Raw genomic sequence first — 21,457 nt, forward strand, 5'->3', positions numbered from 1 at the left:
ATGGATCGTGGAGAGATTTTGGGTTTGAGTGTTAACGCCTTAAAGGCAAAATTGACTGAGTTGGAGTTAGATACTCAAGGGTTGAAGGACGATTTAAGAAGAAGACTTTTGGGACATTATGGGATGGACTTTACTCACTTGAACGAGGAGGACGGCGCCTGTGCAGGCGGTTCTCCCGATGATGACAAAGACGGTAGAGATTTCCCCATGCATAAAAGCATGTACACGCTCAAGGATGTGGAGGGTAGTTTGTCACAGTTTTCGGGCACAAGCACACCTGACGTTATTCAGTGGCTTAACGAGGTTGAGGAAATGGGTACTATATTAAAGTGGTCGTCGCTTCAAATGTATGTCTACGGAAAGCAATTGTTGGAAGGTGCGGCAAAGACATTTATTAAAAGTCAACGTGGTATCTGTGATTGGCACTCATTAAAGGCGACTCTAAAGGAAGAATTTGGTGAACGTTTCTCAGCAGCGGAAGTAAATCGACAAATTCGCAACAGACGCCTTAACAAAAGTGAATCACTGATCGAATATCTATATAGCATTATGGAGCTTGGAGCACAAATCGATCTGGATGAAAAAAGTGTGGTAGAGTTCTTCATAGAGGGAATCCCTGATTCCAAATTTAATAAGACAGTGTTATATCAAGCAGAAACTATAGGCGAGTTGAAGAAACAGATAAAAGTGTATGAGAAAACACGATCCTTCCCTAAGTCGTCATACAAAGGGAAAGATGCAGTGGCCACTGAGAAGAAAGCTGACAACTCTAAAGTCGATATAGATGGAAAGGAAAAAAGGTGTTTCAAATGTGGAGGAAAATCCCATCTCGCGAGGGACTGTCCGGAGAAACAAACTAAATGTTTCAAGTGCAGAGGTTTTGGCCATCGTTCGTTCGAATGTCCTGTTAAGAAAACTGATAACAAAACTAAAAGCGAAGGTGATCAGGCAAACATGGTACGTAAGGGCCCAGGGTTGTTATTTAAAGATATCACAATTAGAGGTAAAACCTTATCTGCGTTATTCGATACGGGATGTGATCTGTGTCTTGTGCGTGTCGATATGCTGTTCGTTATGGGCGAAGTTGATTTTATGCCGGAAAGAGTTACATTGTATGGTGTTGGTGATAGCGAAATTGTCACAATGGGTCGTTTTGATGAGGTAGTCCGAATTGACGATTTAGATTTCGAGGTTAGATTTTATGTCGTAGGCGAACGTGATATATTACACTCAATTATGTTGGGCAATAGCTTAATACGCAAGGCAGAAATAACGATTACAGAAGGTGAGGTTATTTTCAAGAAAGCAGCTGAAAGAAATTTGCTACTCGAAGAATTTTCAGGCATATGTTTAAATTTGGACGAGTATAAACCGAGTACCGAAGTTAATATTGATCACTTGAATAGATCCTTTAAGACTAAAGTGATTCAAGCCATAACTGAATACAAACCTCAGATGAATGTACAAAGCCCAGTGAAGATGAATATTGTTTTAAAAGATGACTTACCAGTGTATCAACGTCCCAGACGTTTACCATTCGCCGATCAGAAGGTGGTAGACCAACAAGTTTCGGATTGGTTGACAGACGGTATAGTGCAGGCCAGTACATCGGAATACGCATCGCCAATCGTCCTAGTTTCTAAGAAAGACGGTTCAAAACGATTGTGCTGTGACTACAGGAAGTTAAATCAAAAAATAGTTCGTGATAATTTCCCCATGCCACTAATGGACGATGTCTTAGATAAGCTACAGGGTGCGAATTTCTATACAACGTTGGATCTCCGAAATGGATTTTTCCATGTGCCTTTGGAGAAATCATCAAGAAAATATACCGCATTCCTGACTCACAATGGGCAATATGAGTTCTTGTTCGTTCCTTTTGGGATAAGCAATTCCCCAGCGGTGTTTACTCGATTTTTATCGGCAGTTTTTAAAGATCTCATACGAAATGGCACGGCGATAGTGTATATGGACGACATCATCATTCCCTCCAAGGATATGATCGAGGGCCTGGAAAAGTTTATGGTAGTGTTAGAGCGTGCGGCATCAAATGGATTACAGATAAAGTGGGAGAAGTGTCAGATTTTGCAGTCATCTGTGAAATTTCTTGGCTATATTATAAAGAATGGTTCAATAAAACCTGCGGTGGAGAAGATAAGGGTGGTTAAAGACTTTCCGATACCTACCGATCAGAAGATGATGCAGCGATTCCTAGGGCTAACGTCATATTTTAGACGTTACTAAGGAAGGGCGTTAAATTTGAGATTACGGACGAAGTTCTATTAGCTTGTAAACAATTGAAGGAAGCACTTGTGTGTGCACCGGTTCTGAAACTGTACGACCCAGACGCAATAACTGAAGTGCACGCGGACGCCAGTAAGTTCGGATACGGAACAGTACTCTTGCAGAAAAGCCTAGATGACTTACAATTGCATCCGGTCCAATACATGAGTCGTCGAACGAAGCCCTACGAGGAGAAATATCACTCGTATGAGTTGGAAGTCCTCGCCATTGTAGAAGCCCTTAAGAAATGGAGAATCTATTTACTTGGTTTACCGTTTAAAATTGTAACGGATTGTAATGCGTTCAAATTCACCATGAGCAAGGACGAGGTGCCAGCAAGAATATCCAGGTGGGCAATGTTTTTGCAGGAATTCACATACGAGATAGAGCACAGACCTGGAACTCGTATGAAACACGTAGACGCACTTAGTAGAGTGGCTTGTTTAGTTTTGGAAAGCAGCCTGACGCATAGAATGAGAGGTGCCCAAGAAGACGACGAATGTACCAAAGCCATCCGAGCAGTGTTAGAATTTGGTGACTATGAAGATTTCTTCATGCAAAACGGTATATTGTATAAGGATCCCGCGAAGGAACTTATTGTAGTACCGGTCCAGTTGGAATGAATGAAATAATTCGTCTAGCGACGAAGGTATAGAAAGTGGTGAAAAGTTGCGTCGAGTGCATCATCACCGAAGCAAAAACCGGCAAGAAGGAAGGTTATCTTAACCCGATAGATAAGGAAGATCGACCGCTTATGACATATCATATCGATCATGTTGGTCCGATGGAAACAACGAAGAAGGCCTATAATCATTTATTGGTAGTTGTAGACGGGTTCACGAAGTTCGTTTGGCTCTATCCAACGAAGTCGACGGATGCCAAGGCAGTGATAGACTGCTTGGAAAAAGAATCTTCTATGTTCGGAAATCCGAGGCGAATAATTACAGATCGTGGAGCAGCGTTCATCTCCCAAGCTTTTAAGGATTATTGTACTGCGGAGAATATGCAACATTTGCTGATAGCCACAGGTGTACCGCGTGGAAATGGCCAAGTGGAGCGAATCCACAAAATAGTTGTTCCTATGTTGGCGAAATTGTGCAGTGAAAACCCCATGAATTGGTATAGACATGTGCGTCGTGTACAAATGCTGATAAATTCTACTGCCCCAAGAAGTACTCAAGTATCTCCTTTTAGACTACTAACTGGTGTAGAAATGAGATTACCCGATTACCCAGATCTTCGCCAATTATTGCGCGAAGAGACGATTCGTGAGTTCGATGAAGATAGAGATACCATGCGATCAGAAGCTAAGGAAAACATAGCAAAATTGCAAGAGGAAAACTGTAAGACATATAATCGCAAGCGAAAGCCTGAGACCCAGTATGAGATAGATGAGTTAGTCGCCATCAAGCGCACTCAATTTGGTGTTGGACTAAAGCTGAAAGCTAAATTTCTTGGTCCATATAAGGTAGTGCGTAAATTACCCCATGGAAGGTATGATGTCGAAAAGGTCGGCCAACATGAAGGTCCCAACAGGAGTACAACAGTGGCAGAATTCATGAAAAAATGGCAATCCGAGCCGAATTGCCGTCAGGAGGGCCGTTTGTAGGGTGCCAACCTCAGTCGACTTGACTAACTATTGTAAAACTAACGGACATGCGGACAATAGGTATAGAGACAAATAAGAATTGACAAACGGAGAGTTGTGTTTTAGCCTTTAAAGAGGACAGTTGATTTTTAGTGAAGTTATTTTCAGTGAGCCAGTGAAGTTGCAATTATTTTAAAAATAAACCTTTTTTAACTTTATTAATATTAAACATTGTAAAAGTATTCTAATTAAAATAAGAACTAATCATAAATAAGAAAATGAATTATAAATAAATAATAAACTTTTGTCATTAAACAAACTGTGCATTATTTTAAAAGAAAAGAATACACCTACATACATGCATCATTTTTCGTTGCACTCCATTTTATGAATAATGTCATGCATTGCTTTACAGAATTAATGTATGTATATTGTCAACAAAAGGCTAATTTTTGTGAATGCATTCAAAAGCACAAAATAGACCATTCAATCCGTTCTCTGGTACAGACGACATTCATTTATTGATATATATTTACTTTGTGTTAATTTACTTGTTTATAAAAATAATTTCTTAATCACATTTGCATTGAATTGTACTTTTAATTTCTGATGTAATTTATAAAATATTTGTGGAGTTGTTAATAAAATTTGATTAGAAAACATACACAATAATTGGCGACGAGGAAAAATTTAAAAATAAAAAATTTCAAATATGGAGAATCAATTTGCGCAATTGCTTAAGGATCAGCAAACTTGGGCTCAACAGTTGCTGGAAAAACAACAAGAATTTTTAGCACGTTTCATGGACAACGTTAACACAACTCCAATAAAGAATATTCCGCCTTTCCCTAAATTTAAAATCAGCGCAGATAATTTTTCTGCTTACTCCAATCAACTAAAAGAACATTTTAAAGCATATGATGTTCAAGATGCCGATCAGATGAAGTCGTATTTTATATCTTGGATGGGTCCAGATCTATTTGAATTAGTAAGCAAGTTATTCGGATCAGAAAAAATTCAAACCAAATCATTTGATGTAATTATTTGTAAGTTCGAACAATATTTTGCATCAAAGGTGCATGTACTAGCATCAAGATTCAAGTTTCACAACAGATCTATGCAAGAAGGTGAGTCTTATTTAAAATGGTTACTCGAATTGAAGGGCTTAGCAAGAAATTGTTCATTTACATGTAAACAATGCCAAACGGAATACGTCGATGAGATGATAAGGGATACGCTAATTTTAAATACGTCACATGAAATAGTTCGTACAGCCGCTTTACAGAAGCAGAATCCATCTTTGGAGGAAGTTATCAACATAGCAGAAACTTATGAGTCAACACAAGCATCTTTACAAACAATAAGAAATAATAGCCTTCCACAAGAAGTTCAGCAAATCAAGCATAAGAATAGCAAAGCAAGGTACCAATAACAAAATCAAGCCAGCAAAAATAATAGCAAAGTGCCATGTGGAAATCAATTACCATTATGTTCTGGATGTTTTAAAAACCATAAGAAAGAAAATTGTAAGTTTCGCCAAGCCAAATGCCACAAATGTGGAAAAACTGGTCACATTTCTCCGGTATGTAAATCCAACAATATTAATAATGTTGAGATAAGAAATTATTCGTAAATGTTCATGTAAACGAACAGCACATTGAATTTCAATTTTATACTGGTGCATCATGTTCTATGATTGATCTGAAATCATACGATATTTTCAAAAAATGTCCATTATTGAAAACAGATGCAGTTTTGAGAGGTTATGGTAATCAACATATTCCTGTTCTCGGAATGTTAGATGTAACAGTCAAGTTAGGTTCCGAAACCAAAAATTTGAGATTATTGGTGGCCAATACATATGAAGGCTCAAACATTTTCGGCATAGATTGGTACGATGCATTTAACTGTGTTAATGATATTTTCCAATTAGAAAACTTGCATGAGCAAGACATTTCGAAAAAGTACCCGAAATTGTTTTCAGATTCATTAGGGTGTTGCAACATATTTGAGGCTCATTTATATTTAAAGGAAAATGCTATTCCAAAATTTTCAAAATCCAGACCAATCCCTTTTGCACTTCAAGAATCTTTTAAGCAAGAAGCTAAACGGTTGGTAGAATTAGGAATATGGAAACCTATTTCATATAGTTCTTGGGCTTCTCCACTCGTTATCGTTCCAAAAGCAAATTCAAAAATTCGAATTTGTGCCGATTTCAAACAAACAGTTAATCCTCAGTTAGACATGGAACAGTATCCCATTCCAAAGTTGCAAGATTTATTATTCAAATTACGTGGTGGTTGTCAATTTTCTAAAATTGATTTGTCTGACGCATATTTCCAAATTTCAATGGATGAAGAATCGAAAAAAGTGTTAGTGGTTAACACGCCTCTTGGTTTATTTCTATATCAGAAATTAACTTTCGGTGTTTCTAGTGCACCTGCAATTTTTCAGCGCTTTCTTCACCAACTAATCTCAGATATTCCAAACACTGTTAGTTATCTTGATATAGTGGTAACAGGCAAAACTTATGAAGAACATAAGCAAAATTTTGAAAAACTTCTCTCAAAATTCGAAAGTGCTGGTTTAACTTGTAATATATCCAAATGCTCATTCATACAAGACAAAATTGAATATCTTGGCAATATAATTAGCAAGAATGGAATTGAGCCATCTGATAAAGGTACAATAGTCATTCAAAATTTACCAAGACCTAAGAACTTACATGATTTACAAGCTTTCATGGGTAAAGTGACATACTACATGAAATATATAAATAACTTTTCCACTTTATGCGAGCCTCTTAATAAATTGCGAAGGAAAAATACTCCTTTTATTTGGACAAAATGTCAAGAAGAAGCATTTCAAAATCTTAAGCGGCAACTTATTTCAACAACTAAGCTGTCTCATTTCGACGATAATTTACCATTATTGTTAGCAACTGATTCGACATCTTTTGGTCTGGGAGCTTTAATTTCCCATATATATCCCGATGGTTCTGAAAAACCGATAGCACATGCTTCTAAAACTTTGAATACCCATCAAAAGAATTATAGTCAAATTGAAAAAGAAGCTTTAGCCATTATATTTGGCATTAAAAAATTTCACGAATATCTGTATGGCAGAAAATTTATAATAATTACGGATCACAAGCCTCTTGTTTCAATTTTCAATCCGCAGAAATCGATTCCAATACATTCAGCTCATCGCACAGTGGTATGAGAATAAAAAAAGAGGGAAATAAATCTGTAACTTCTAAACCCTTACGCCGATTTGAATGAAATTTCACACGCGCAAAGAGGAAGTGCAGTCGAGTTTAAGTTTTGAATGACCCCACCAGGAGCGGGACCAGGGGTTCCCAAAGTAGGACACCTCTGGTATGTTTAATTTTTAAAATGATCCTATTTCTTCGTTTGTGTTCCGATTTAAAAAAAATTACACATACAGAATCTTCTCGTCGAGCACTACATCAATTATCTCTTATAGCTTAGGAGATATTCGCATTTGAAAATTTAATTTTCAACATTTTTACCCACCCTACACCAGTTTTTTAATAACAGCGGGTCTAAATATTCTCCGACCGACGGGAGCAGGTCCATTCAAAAAATGGCTATTTTGTATGTAAAATTCAACTTTAGGGCAAAAATTCTAAAATCGCATACTCGACATTAAAATATAGTAACCTATTTTAGATGGCCCAATAAGTTCTTAATTATCTTGTAAAAGGTTCCGATAACACCGCGATAACACGTGTCAAATAAATTGGGGAAAACTAAACAACTCGCTGAGAATTTACCTAACATAGAAATTCATAAAAAAGCATGTTGCCTACATAATAACATTTTTATGAATGTAAATAACAGTGCTAGGTAAATTCTCAGCGAGTTGTTTAGTTTTCCCTAATTTATTTGACACGTAAAAAACATAAGGTAGACATGTTATATATCAATGGATATAGGATTTTGTCTATTCTTCTAAAATGTATATAACTTTTGACAATTAAAAAATACTTTTTTGAAAAATATGACAAAAAATGCTTTTTATTGAATTTTGCATAGATACAAATTTTTCAAATTGAAATAAAATTTTTATTTATGAATATTTTTTAATGAAATTTCACAGTTATGTTTTTTGCAGTTATCTATTTAAAATGCAAAAATGAAAACAAATTTTGAAATTTGTTATCAAGTATCCCGCAATTCCTAAAAAAATCTTGAAAAATCCCAAAAATGGGATTTTTTCGTTTTTTGGCTATAATATCCATACCAGGGGCGGGGTTATCGGAACCCTTTACAAAATAATTAAGAACTTATTGGGTCATCTAAAATAGGTTACTATATTTTGATATCGAATATGCGATTTGAGAATTTTTGCCCTTGAATTGAATTTCACATAAAAAAATAGGCATTTTTTGAATGGACCTACTCCCGTCGGTATCAAAAATTATAAATGTTTTTTTCATTTAAAATATTTGGCGTAAAGTTAGCTTTTCAAAAAGTACAAATTCATTATACATCCTCTTAGAAATTTTTTAGATAACTTAAAAATAATAAAAGTACTTTTTTCCCAAAAAAATTGCGAAAAATCGCAATATTTTGAATATTGCGAAAAATTTGAATATTTTTTAATAAAATTTCACAGTTATGTAGATTTTTCTATTCAAAATGGAAAAATACAAACAAATTTTGAAATTTGTTATCAAGTATCCCGCAATTCCCAAAAAAATCTTGAAAAATCTCAAAAATGGGATTTTTTCGTTTTTTGGCTACAATATCCATACCAGGGGCGGGGTTATCGGAACCCATTACAAAATAATTAAGAACTTATTGGGCCATCTAAAATAGGTTACTATATTTTGATATCGATCTATTGTTAATTTTTTTGATATATAGATCTATTGTTAATTCTATAAAAGAAAAATGGATATAATCGGGGAATATTTGGAACCGCGGTCACCAAAAAACTGGAGTAGGGTGGGTAAAAATGTTGAAAGTTAAATTTTCAAATGCGAATATCTCCTAAGCTATAAGAGATAATTGATAGCTACGACGAGGTTTTATGTAGTGCTCGACGAGGAGATTCTAAATGTTTTTTTAAATCGTAACACAAACGAAGAAATAGGATGATTTTAAAAATTGAACATACCCGAGGTGTCCTACTTTGGGAACCCCTGATCCCGCTCCTGGTGTGCTCATGAGGTCCAAATTCAAATTCGACTACACTGCCTCTTTGCGCATGTGAAATTTCATTCAAATCGGCGTAAGGGTTTAGAAGTTACAGATTTATTTCAATCTTTTTTTATTCTCATACCACTGTGCGGCGGATGGTAAACTTATTAAACGTCATCAAAATCAAATTCGTAAATCTTTTGCTAATATTGAACCAAAAATAACAGATAGAGATTTTAACAGAGCATAGATGGGGGTAGTGCACTAATTTTGCAGTTTGCACTAATACTTAGTGATAGTGCAAAATTAGTGCAATCATTTTGTTCATATTTAGTGCTGAGTTAAAAATTAGCAGCCTCACTAAGCATTAGTGATAGTGAGTTAAAAAATCATCAGTTTATTGCAACTTTTTTGTATGCACTAATTTGATTGCAACTTCAAATTGTGCACTAAATTTTTAAGTTCAAAATGGTTTAAGTTTATTCCTGTACACTAATTTAAAACTTAAGACTAATATTTCATTATAAATAACAATAAATATTTAAAATTTTTATTTTTCGAATTTGGATTCATCAATTTTATGACTACTCATTTTTGAAAATTTAGTGATAGTATGTTTAATGCAGCCTTTGTTTGATTGCAGGTTAAAATTTTGCACTAATTAATTGTAGTGCAGATTTTTGCACTAAATCTTCGTTTAGTGATAGTTAAAAAATTATCACTGTCACTATTTTTTTAGTGCTAGTTAAGAAATAAGCATTATCACTAAAGCTGATAAAAAATAGTGCAAACTAAATTTTTTGCAATTTTAGTGAGTGATAGTGCAATGCTGATTTCAATCAACATTTAGTGCACTACCCCCAACTATGCACAAGAGTTAGATAATTTACTTCCTTAACATAATAATACAGAATCTTCTGTCGTTTCAGATCAACCTACTATAAATGATAGAAACGAAAGACCTAAAATTGATCATACAATTCCAGAACCGATTAATTCAACTGCTCAACGGAATCTCAGTCTTTACCTCAGCCAGTACTAAGAAGATCTACTAGAATTAAAAAAAAGCCGCAATTATTCTCCAGAATTTAATACAAAACAAGTAAGAAAGTATGGTCGGTCAAGCCCGACCATATAATACCCTACACTAAGTAAAAGAGCAAAAAAAAATTTTCTTTTAAAATTTCAATAATTTATATTTTTGAGTGATTCTCGATGTGGGGTTGTATGGGGGCTATGACCAATTATGGACCGATCGTGTGATTTATGTCTATATTAAAGTTAACTATGTTGAATTTTGTGTGTTTACCAAAATTTTTAAGCGATTTATGCACGTTAAAGTGATTTTCGGTAGCGGGTCTATATGGGAGCTATGACTAATTATGAACCGATCGTAACAAAATTTGGTGACATGAATTTTGTGTATATAAAACTTATTTGGAGCGGAATTTGTGGAGATACATATATAAATTAAACATTTATGACCGATAAAGTCCAATTTCGGGAGGACATTTGTATGGGGGCTAGGTGAAATAGTGGACCGATTTCAGCCAGTTTCAATAGGTTTGGTCCTTGAGCCGAAAAAATAATATGTACCAAATTTGATCGAAATATCTTCAAAATTGCGACCTGTACTCCGCGCACAAGGTTTACATGGACAGCCAACCAGCAAGCAATCCAGCCAGCCAGCCAGCCGACCAGACGGACATCGCTTAATCGACTCAGAAAGTGATTCTAAGTCGATCGGTATACTATATAAGGTGGGTGTTAGACTAATATTTTTGGGCGTTACAAACATCTGCACAAACGCATAATACCCTCCCCACTATGGTGGTGTAGGGTATAATTAACGCGGAGGAATTGATATATATATATTTACTTTGTGTTAATTTACTTTTTTATAAAAATAATTTCTTAATCACATTTGCATTGAATTGTACTTTTAATTTCTGATGTAATTTATAAAATATTTGTGGAGTTGTTAATAAAATTTGATTAGAAAACATACACAATATTTATACCTTCAACACTTTATTTACAACTCACAGTCTAGCAAAAACCATGTTAATATACTCTCTACTGACTTGAAATCGATCGTATTGGTATTCACATTATATTGCTGCAATTAAAAGAGTGGAAAATATGTAAGGAAATGTACAACATTATTAAAAGCTTCTTAAGTTATCGTAAAATGAAAGTTAGAATAAATAATCATCACTCCCCCTCATACCCTCTACACAATGGCATACCACAGGGTTATCCACTATCAGTTGTACTCTTTATAATCGCATTTAATCAACTTAGCATACTAATATCCTCAACTCCACCACTAGTATACAAACAATTCTTCTTCAACCTCAGCGTAAATCTACAACAAAGTGGATGGGAATTAATATTTACTGACGGTTCAAAGTCAACTCATTTTACCACATTTGCCGTTGTACATAATGATGGTAAAGACATTAGTATTGGGATTATTGATAGCCATTGCTCCAACTTTACAGCTGAAGCCTCAGCAATATATACAGCAGCCGTAAATGCTTCTCAGCTCTCATCAAAATTTGTCATATGCACCGACAGCCTTTCGGTTATCATTTTTTTTTTCATCATTTATTTATTGTATCTTCATTATTTAATGAACTAACAATAAGTGGTTCAAATCTTATATCTAATAATTATTATTTAATTAGTCCAGCCAGTACCGGACGAAAAAATTTTGTATTCATGGTTGTTTTGGTTAAATTGGCATTCTTCCTTCTAGATTAGGTCTGCTGTGTCCCTCCTTCTTAATCGAGTGTGGCCACGGTTATCTAATATGTTGCGGGCCAGCGGGTTTGGGTGAACTTCAAGTTTTTTTTAAATATTTTTGTACATTTTTTGAGATTTCAGTTTTTACAATGGGCACGTTAAGATCTGTGAGTATATTCGCGTTTTTTGATACACCATATCGGTTTTATGATCATGTTAAAAAGTAGAAGTTTACAATCTAAACTAAGCGTTGAGTTTCTGCCAATAAGCCAATTAATTTGAATTGATTTCAATTTCATTTGAGTCAACTTTGCATCTAAGTAGTATGGAAGTGGGGAGGCAGATGAAAATCTGCGTTCCCATTTGTTTTCAGTGAAGAAGAAAATATTTTTTTTGAAATTGTTGGGGAAGAAAACATTTTTTGTAAAATTGCAAACTTGCAGAATGGGAAGAAAATATTTTTTTTGAAATTGTGGGGAAGAAAATATTTTTTGTAAAATTGCAAACTTGCAGAATGGGAAGAAATTATTTTTAGTGAAAATTATGCATGTAGTTATGTTAAAAGTCCATACAAAAAAATGTTTAACAGGTAGACAATTATTTGCGATTTTAATTTTTAGCATGGAGACAATGTTTACATATGTAACCTAAATTAAGATTTTCTCAATTTGAAATATTAAAGAGCAATTACTAATTCCTTGGAGATGAATTGGATTAGATATAAATATAAATGATGGAAGTAAAATTATTTTAATTGACTAATAAGACTTTTAAAAGGTGGAACAAAAATGGAATCTAGTAAAATTACAAATTCTTATATTGTTGCGGCTTTCAATAAATTAAAAGCAAGACCATATCTAGCATCAAAAGATTTACTAACATCAAAACCATATAAGGTATTAAATATTTTCCGCCATAAGAATAAATATGGAAATGTGGTGATGGCAGAGCTTGATGAGGGGATGTTTTATCTTCCCAAACGATATAATAATTTGGAAGATAAAGTAATAGATGAATTTAAAAAGAACCAATTTACTTTAACGAGAAAGTTAGAAAATGGTTTATATGTTTTGGAATTGGAAGAGCTAATCATTGAAAATCCCACTGGAGAAGACGAACTGGGAGAATTTTTCATACCAAATTCTCAATCATTTTTCGGTTGGGAAAATAGAAAAATTTCAAGAAATTCTTAATAAGGATAATTGCTTTATTAGTATATAAGTATCAACGTTTCTTAAAAATAAATTAATTCTAAAAATAAAGCTTTATAATAAAGATGTCACATATAAAAATTCAACAATTTCTTCAAGATTTTGATGGTTTAATTTTTGTCGATCATCAACAAATATTGGAACAGTATTTGGCACTTATTAATAAAAATGGAAATGAAGAACCTATACCATCTAAATATGGATTACACTTCAAAAATTGTTCATGGTCGAATGATAACACAAACGTTGGTCCTGACACTTACAGTTGTAGAAAACATAAACTACTTATAAGCAAAATAGATGATATTATAAGAAGATATTATTTATTATCTAAACGTCTAAAATAAGTTAATGTAGAAAATATTTTTAATATCAAATATGTTAATTTTAAAGCAAAAATATATTAAAAAATTATAAACAATGTAACATAAACCATTTTTTGTTAATAATAATTTCCTACAATTTTAAATTTGGATAGGCTCTTGTAAATTTTGAAATTAAGAAATAATTTTCACTTTGAATTCGCATATTATTGTAGACAAATGTTTTAGAATTTCGATTTAAAAATGAAATAAATGGTTTAATTGGAGGTTGACTTGCAGAACAAAAAAATTCTGCTGGTTTATTTTCAGGAAAGTAAAAAGCTGTCCAGGTTTATAAGATGGATCAGTGTTGGCTATGTAAAATGAAGGTTTTGCAATAGGTGTTTTGGGTAATTTATTACTGGGGAAAACTCCTTTAAATTTATATTTTGTACAATTATTTGAATTTAAAGTACTTATAATATTTATTGAGTTCATAACGTTTGAATTATAGAGCGAGACTTATCAATTTCCAGTATACTATCAAATTCGCAATATACTAAACAGGTAATTGCCTCCGTAATCGGTTTTCCAAAACGTCCTTCTATTCGAATAGTTCCTTGATTTATTAAATTTCCACAATTAGAGTTATTATTATGATCTGGTGTTAAATCGAAAGATAGTAAAAAATATTCGTTATCAAATAGTTCTTTTGTTATTTGATGACCTTTATCGAAATGATGAATTCCAGTTCCTTTAAATAGTGTTTGATAACCTCGAGTGCTTATTATTCCACCATTATTATACCATTAACAACCAAGTTAAATATTTGTAAATTAAAATGTTGTAAGTTATATGGATTTTCTTTTCTATCTCCAGTATATGGTTTGTTAGATACCATTCCAAAAATTAAAAAGTTTGGTAATTGCCCAAGTACAACATTATCCAGAGATAATGAATGGTTTCCAGTGGAATGTCTATAGGTGGCAGTATTAAAATTTCTTGAATTTCAATTTGGTCCTTGTTTGAAGTATAATTTGATACAATTTTAAAGTTGTTGGATGTATCCATAATTCTGAATATGTTTTTTCTTGATAGACTGTCTTTTATTTACTAAAATTATTTCTTAAATTCAAAATTTACAAGAGCCTATCCAAATTTAAAATTGTAGGAAATTATTATTAACAAAAAAACAAAAAATTGTTTATGTTACATTATTTATAATTTTTTAATATATTTTTGCTTTAAAATTAACATTTTTGATATTAAAACTATTTTCTACATTAACTTATTTTAGACGTTTAGATAATAAATAATATCTTCTTATAATATCATCTATTTTGCTTATAAGTAGTTTATGTTTTCTACAACTGCAAGTGTCAGGACCAACGTTTGTGTTATCATTCGACCATGAACAATTTTTGAAGTGTAATCCATATTTAGATGGTATAGGTTCTTCATTTCCATTTTTATTAATAAGTGCCAAATACTGTTCCAATATTTGTTGATGATCGACAAAAATTAAACCATCAAAATCTTGAAGAAATTGTTGAATTTTTATATGTGACATCTTTATTATAAAACTTTATTTTTAGAATTAATTTATTTTTAAGAAACGTTGATACTTATATACTAATAAAGCAATTATCCTTATTAAGAATTTCTTGAAATTTTTCTATTTTCCCAACAGAAAAATGATTGAGAATTTGGTATGAAAAATTCTCCCAGTTCGTCTTCTCCAGTGGGATTTTTACTGATTAGCTCTTCCAATTCCAAAACATATAAACCATTTTCTAACTTTCTCGTTAAAGTAAATTGGTTCTTTTTAAATTCATCTATTACTTTATCTTCCAAATTATTATATCGTTTGGGAAGATAAAACATCCCCTCATCAAGCTCTGCCATCACCACATTTCCATATTTATTCTAATGGCGGAAAATATTTAATACCTTATATGGCTTTGATGTTAGTAAATCTTTTGATGCTATATATAAGAATTTGTAATTTTACTAGATTCCATTTTTGTTCCACCTTTTAAAAGTATTATTAGTCAATTAAAATAATTTTACTTCCATCATTTATATTTATATCTAATCCAATTCATCTCCAAAGAATTAGTAATTTCTCTTTAATATTTCAAATTGAGAAAATCTTAATTTAGGTTACATATGTAAACATTGTCTCCATGCTAAAAATTAAAATCGCAAATAATTTTCTACCTGTTAAACATTTTTTGTATGTACTTTTAACATAACTACATACATATATATGTATGTATTATACAAAATAAATATATTGGTGTCAATTTTCACTAAGAATAATTTCTTCCCATTCTGCAAGTTTGCAGTTTTACAAAAAATATTTTCTTCCCCACAATTTCAAAAAAATATTTTCTTCCCATTCTGCAAGTTTGGAATTGTACAAAAAATATTTTCTTCCCCAACAATTTCAAAAAAAATATTTTCTTCTTCACTGAAAACAAATGGGAACGCAGATTTTCATCTGCCTCCCCACTTCCATACTACTCATCTATACACACAGAAAAATAACCCAATGTAAAATCAACATGAAAAAATGTTGATTTCAAGTCATTGTAAATTTTCGACAATATTTTGACTAAATGTATATTTAACCTTGTTTCATGTTGAAACAATATTAAAAAATTTTAATTTAATCTAAAAAGTAGTTGATTCGACATTATTCACTTTAAAATAAAATTGTGCACATTTGATTTAATATTTTTAAATGTTAAAATAACATTGTTCAATGTTGATTTTACAAAATACGTTTTCATAGTAAAAACAAAAGTTTTTAACGTAAAATCAACATTGAATCTAGTTAAAACAACATGGACCAATGTTAATTCAACATTATATTGACAATAAAATCAACATTTTAACATGTTAAAACAACATGTGACAATTTTAAATGTATTAACGAATTGTGGATATCATTGTTTCATGTTGAATAAACATTGGTTAGTGTTAAAACAGCCTCGCTTCATGTTAAATCAACTTTGATTAATGTTAAAACAACATTTACATTTGAGTTTTTTACATCAATTATAAATAACGTTGATTCAAGTTAAATTGATATTGGATCATGTTGAATCAACATTGGTTCTTTTTAAATCAACATTGATTCATGTTAAATCGACATTGGGTCATGTTAAATCAACATTATACCATAATAAGAACAATTGGAATCCGATAGAAACAATCTTGTAGAATTTTGAATTAACATGAAAAAATGTTGAAATGAAATGAAATCATGTTGAATTCTAAAAAAGTACCGCTATTTTAGAACATAAAAAACTTGTCATTCTTCTATTAGAACAGCTTCAATTAGTCTCGTGTGTGTTGAATTATAAAAGCATTGTTTCGCAGTAAGTTAAATTCCACTTTTAAATATAAAAATCGAATTATGTCTGTTCCAAAGAATAATAATGTTAATTTATCAAGTGTTGTGCCAGAAGTAGTAAGGAGTGAGATCGAAAAATTCTTAACATACATATATGTTTATAAAAAAGAAACCACTAAACTTACAGCTTTAATTTTTTTTTTATTTGATTGAAATTATTATTACAATTTACAAAAAAAATTATTTTTATAGTTTTAATCACTAGTGATGAAATTTTGAACCTTTTTCGGAAACCCTTCCATTAACGTTTTTATAGTGCTTTCTGTCACTTTGCTCGAACATGTAGTCCATCTCCGTTTAAAATCTACCACACTTTTGGACACCTTTTTTGTACTCTTCAATTCTCTTTTAACAAGAGCCCAATATCTCTCCACTGGCCTTAGCTCCGGGCAGTTTGGAGGATTTGCCTCTCTTGGTACAAATACCACATTATTGTTCTTGTACCACTCAAGGGCTTGTTTGCCATAGTGACAGGATGCCAAGTCAGGCCAAAAATAAGTGGACACATTATGAAGTCTTATGAATGGAAGCAGCCTTTTTTGTAAACATTCCTTGATGTAAATTTCGGTATTTATAGAGCCCGTTGTAACAAATGAGTGGCTTCTTTTGCCGCAACTGCATATTGCTTGCCATACCAAGAACTTTCTGGGAAATTTTGTCTGCTTTTGGGTCCTAAACTTTTCTTCAACATTCCCTCGAGCATCAGCAACATAAAATTTTTGACCTGGAAGTTGCGAAAAATCTGCCAGAACATACGTTTCGTCATCCATTATGCAGCAAGAATATTTTTTTATAAAACTTGACTTCAATTTCCGTGCTCTGTTTTTGGCCTCTAAATTTTTAGTAGCGTTCCTGTCAGGAACTTTTTGAGCCTTGTATGTTTTTAAACCTGCATTAGCTTTAACTTTTCGTACCAAATAGTCCGAGCACTGAGCTAACCGGGCTGCTTTCCTACCGGATGTGTTGGGAGCTCTTTTGAAAATGCGTTCTATTTTTTTGGCTTTAGAAACATCATGTGGACCATTCCTTCTACCTGAACCAGGTTTTCTATCAACTGACAAGTTCTCCCGGTACTGTTTAATAACATTGGAAACAGTTTGACGGCAGACCTTTGTATGCTTGGCCAACTTTTTGTAAGACCAAGTTGGGTTTTGTTGAAAATATTTAATAATTTCAGTACGCACTTTTTTCTGGTCACTCATTTTAATCAGATTAACAAAAAAATTAATATAATTGACATTACACATAATAACTGACATGTTTTTCAAAGGTAACTTGATCAAAAAAAAATTCAAATAATACTTGGGTTAAAAAATGTAATGAAAAACGTGTGTTAAGAATTTTTCGATCTCACTCCTTATCAATTGAAGAAAATATTAATTTTTTTAATGACATAGACGGTAATATTATATTAAACATTCCAGTTGTTCAAAATACTAGCGAAAATTCACAATTAGATGAACTGCTGCAAACTTTTAACTTAAGTGAAGTAAAACCATATTTGACAAGTAAGTACCTGCATTTAATGTATTTTTTAAGATAATTTAACAAATGGGAATCATATTTATTTATTTATTTAGAAGCGGAGATTACATTTGAAAGTTTAAGGTATTTATCAAAGGAAGATATAAAGGAAGCTATACCCCCTATTGGTATTCGTGCTTGTTTTCGAGAAAAACTGTTTAGTTGGAGAAAAAATGAGGTAAAAACAATTGTTATAGTACAAATATTTAGTTAAATATTAATTAATACTATTATTAACTTATCAGTATGGAATTGATGACGAAACATTGTCTGAAACGATTGCCGAAAAAGTAGTTTTATGGCTACAAAATCAATCTAATATTGGCACAACATCAACACCAAAATCATCTTTTTCTGCATCAGTTGGAAGTTCTAAGTTATCTAAGGCAAAGTATGGAATTGTTTTCTTAGTGCATTTTATTAATAATTTTTTTATGTTTCATTTTAGAGTCTGAAGTTTATTTTAGATGAAAGCCTTAAAGGGAAATCTATAACTATTTTTTATAAACAAAATGATAGTTTGACCGATTCATTTCGTGCAGAATTGATCAATGTTATATTGGAAGATATATTTTATCATGAAGCTAAATTGTCACCAAAAGATTTGCCAACAATAGTAGATGAAATCGTAGAAAACTTCCCCAGTGAGATTAGAGTAAAACATAATTTTACATAATTTAATATAGAAATAATATCATATTTTGTTTACCACCAGGAATACTATTATATACCACGAGGTAGAAAAGCGAATCCAGGTGGAAGGCTTTGGGATAAATACGTTAACCAAAGGGCAAAGCGCGCACGCTCATCAGTTAAAATTAAAGACAATTTGTATACTTTGAATTCGATTTCGGCTACACTTACTTCTGAAGTTGATGAATCAATTTTACTAGCATTAAAAGCTTCTCTTTCGAGAGATTTTTCTAACTGGGATGTAGTTAAAGATAAATGGCAACGAACTTTTTTGTTAAGACAAAAAGAGTTGAAGTCGTCTACCAATAATTATGAATTTCTAAGTAACTGGCCGCTTTATTCTAACGCACGATCTCATGAACTAGTAAGTTTAACTAAATATTGTCAAAAGTTGATATTTTAACATTATTTTCATTTCTATTTCCTATATAGATTAATATTGATTTCGAGCTGCTGCACCCAAACAAAAGCCATCTTCTCTTCAGTAAATGGAAGGGGTTCATGCAAAAAATAGTAAACTATTACTATTTATATATAAAAGACAAAAGATCTAAGGAAGTTCTGACAAATTCAAAGGATACTACTGAACAAAGTAATTATTATTATATACTTATTTTTCAAAAGTAATATTCTAAATCACGAACTTTTCAGATTCATTAGATTATATTCATACTATTCTACTAAATTCAGTTATTTTACCAACGGCACGTTTTGCGGATAAACTTGGAAAGAATTCAAAGAAAATTTCAATACCAGATTCTAACGAGAGTTTTATTGTACACCTTACCACTATAAATGACTATGAAAAGGTAATATCAGAACTTAGAGACAAATATTACAATAGAGGTTTAACTGTTCAACCTTTTATAATAGTTGTAGGCCACAGTATTTATAATCTTGAAAAATTGTATGTGTATTTTGATAAAACACTATTAAAATTTGACTCTTTTAAAAAGTTTAGATATTTGCTTTAAAATAATTTATACATTGTCTTTAGAATATCCAAAAGGTTGTCAAGGTCCGTGGCTTTTTATACAAGAATATTTTTACGAAATCAAACCTGTTAGTGACAGCAAATTATCGAGCATTTACTCCTTGCTTAACTTTTTAAAAAGTTAATTATTAATTTCAATATGTTGATTTGTTTTGTTTGTAATAAAGAAATATCTGTCTTAAGTAACTTAATACAACATTATCAAATTGTTCACTTTCTTAATTCAACTAGTACAATAGAGTGCAAGCAAGATAATTGTTCTCAAAAATTTTCATCTTTCAAATCATTCAAAGCTCACATTAATCGTAAGCATCTTAACAATTTAAATAAAAATAAAATTTTTCAACCCTCAGCTAACTCTTGCCCTGATAACATTAGTAATTTGTCTGTTGTTAATGAACATTTTGTTTCAAATTGTACAGTTATAAATGAATCAGAATTACTATCATAGATTGATAATTTAAAAAACCAAGCATTTAATTTTTCTTTATTTTTGTATTCTGAACCAATGATGCCAAGAAAAGAAATTCAGACTGTTCAAAGATTAATGTTAAATATATTTTCAAACATTGAAGAATGCATTCGCGCAGCTTCCAATAACCAAAATTTAAACACAAATATGAATAACATTCTAGAATTTTTAAAAAATCCATTTGTCGAAATTTCTACAGAGCATAAATTTTTTAAAATACTAAAAGAAAAGCTAATTTATGAAGAGCCTATATGTTTCACAATTTCAAATCAAATTTCTGAATGTATTAGGCAAGGAAACCCCGATTTAGATGTCAAAACATTTAGTTGTTGCTTTATGCCGCTTAAATTTCAATTAAAAAAACTTTTTGAAATTCCGGGAATATTAGAAATGTCTTTACAATATATTGAAGAATCGCTTCAACAAAATATAATTACCAATTTTGTAAACGGGGATATTTTTAAAACTCAAAAAACTGAATTCACAAATAAGCAAATAATTCCACTGTTTATATATTTTGATGACTTTGGAATTAATAATCCTTTAGGTTCTCATTCAAAATCAGTTTCTGCAGGATATTATAGTTTACCTACATTACCATTCTAAAGTATTTTCTTTAGACATCTTCAATAGTCGCAGAAGAATGTTCCCATATGGTGAAGACGAGGTGGGAAATATAGGACCTGATATATTACAGAAAGCACTTCAAACATGCAAATTAAAAATGACAGCTCGGTAATTGTGGACTTTAACAGATTTCATACTTCTTATTATTGGAGACTTAGTTCCTAAACCGAATCCACATTGGAAGTTATTAATTGCTCTTGTTAAGATTTTGGATAACTTATTAAGAAATAAATATACAGAGGGTGATTTAGATACGCTTAAGTTATTAGTATGTGAACATAACAACATTTTTGTAGAACTTTATGGATCACTTAAACCTAAAGCACATTTTTTACTTCATTATGTAACTTTCATTAAAAAGTGTGGTCCTCCAAAGTATTTATGGAGCTTAAGGTTTGAAGCAAAACATAAAGACACAAAAAAATA

General features: G+C 31.8%; 1 protein-coding gene across 1 annotated transcript; it reads left to right on the forward strand.

Annotated features, from left to right (window-relative positions):
• Positions 1-2,244, forward strand: LOC135950549 (uncharacterized). The gene has a single exon (XM_065500085.1). The coding sequence runs from the start codon at positions 1-3 to the stop codon at positions 2,242-2,244; it is 2,244 nt and encodes a 747-aa protein (XP_065356157.1).
• The last annotated feature ends 19,213 nt before the right edge of the window (positions 2,245-21,457 follow it).

This window comes from Calliphora vicina, chromosome 2 (genome assembly GCF_958450345.1).
Source record: "Calliphora vicina chromosome 2, idCalVici1.1, whole genome shotgun sequence".
Lineage (NCBI taxonomy): Eukaryota > Metazoa > Arthropoda > Insecta > Diptera > Calliphoridae > Calliphora > Calliphora vicina.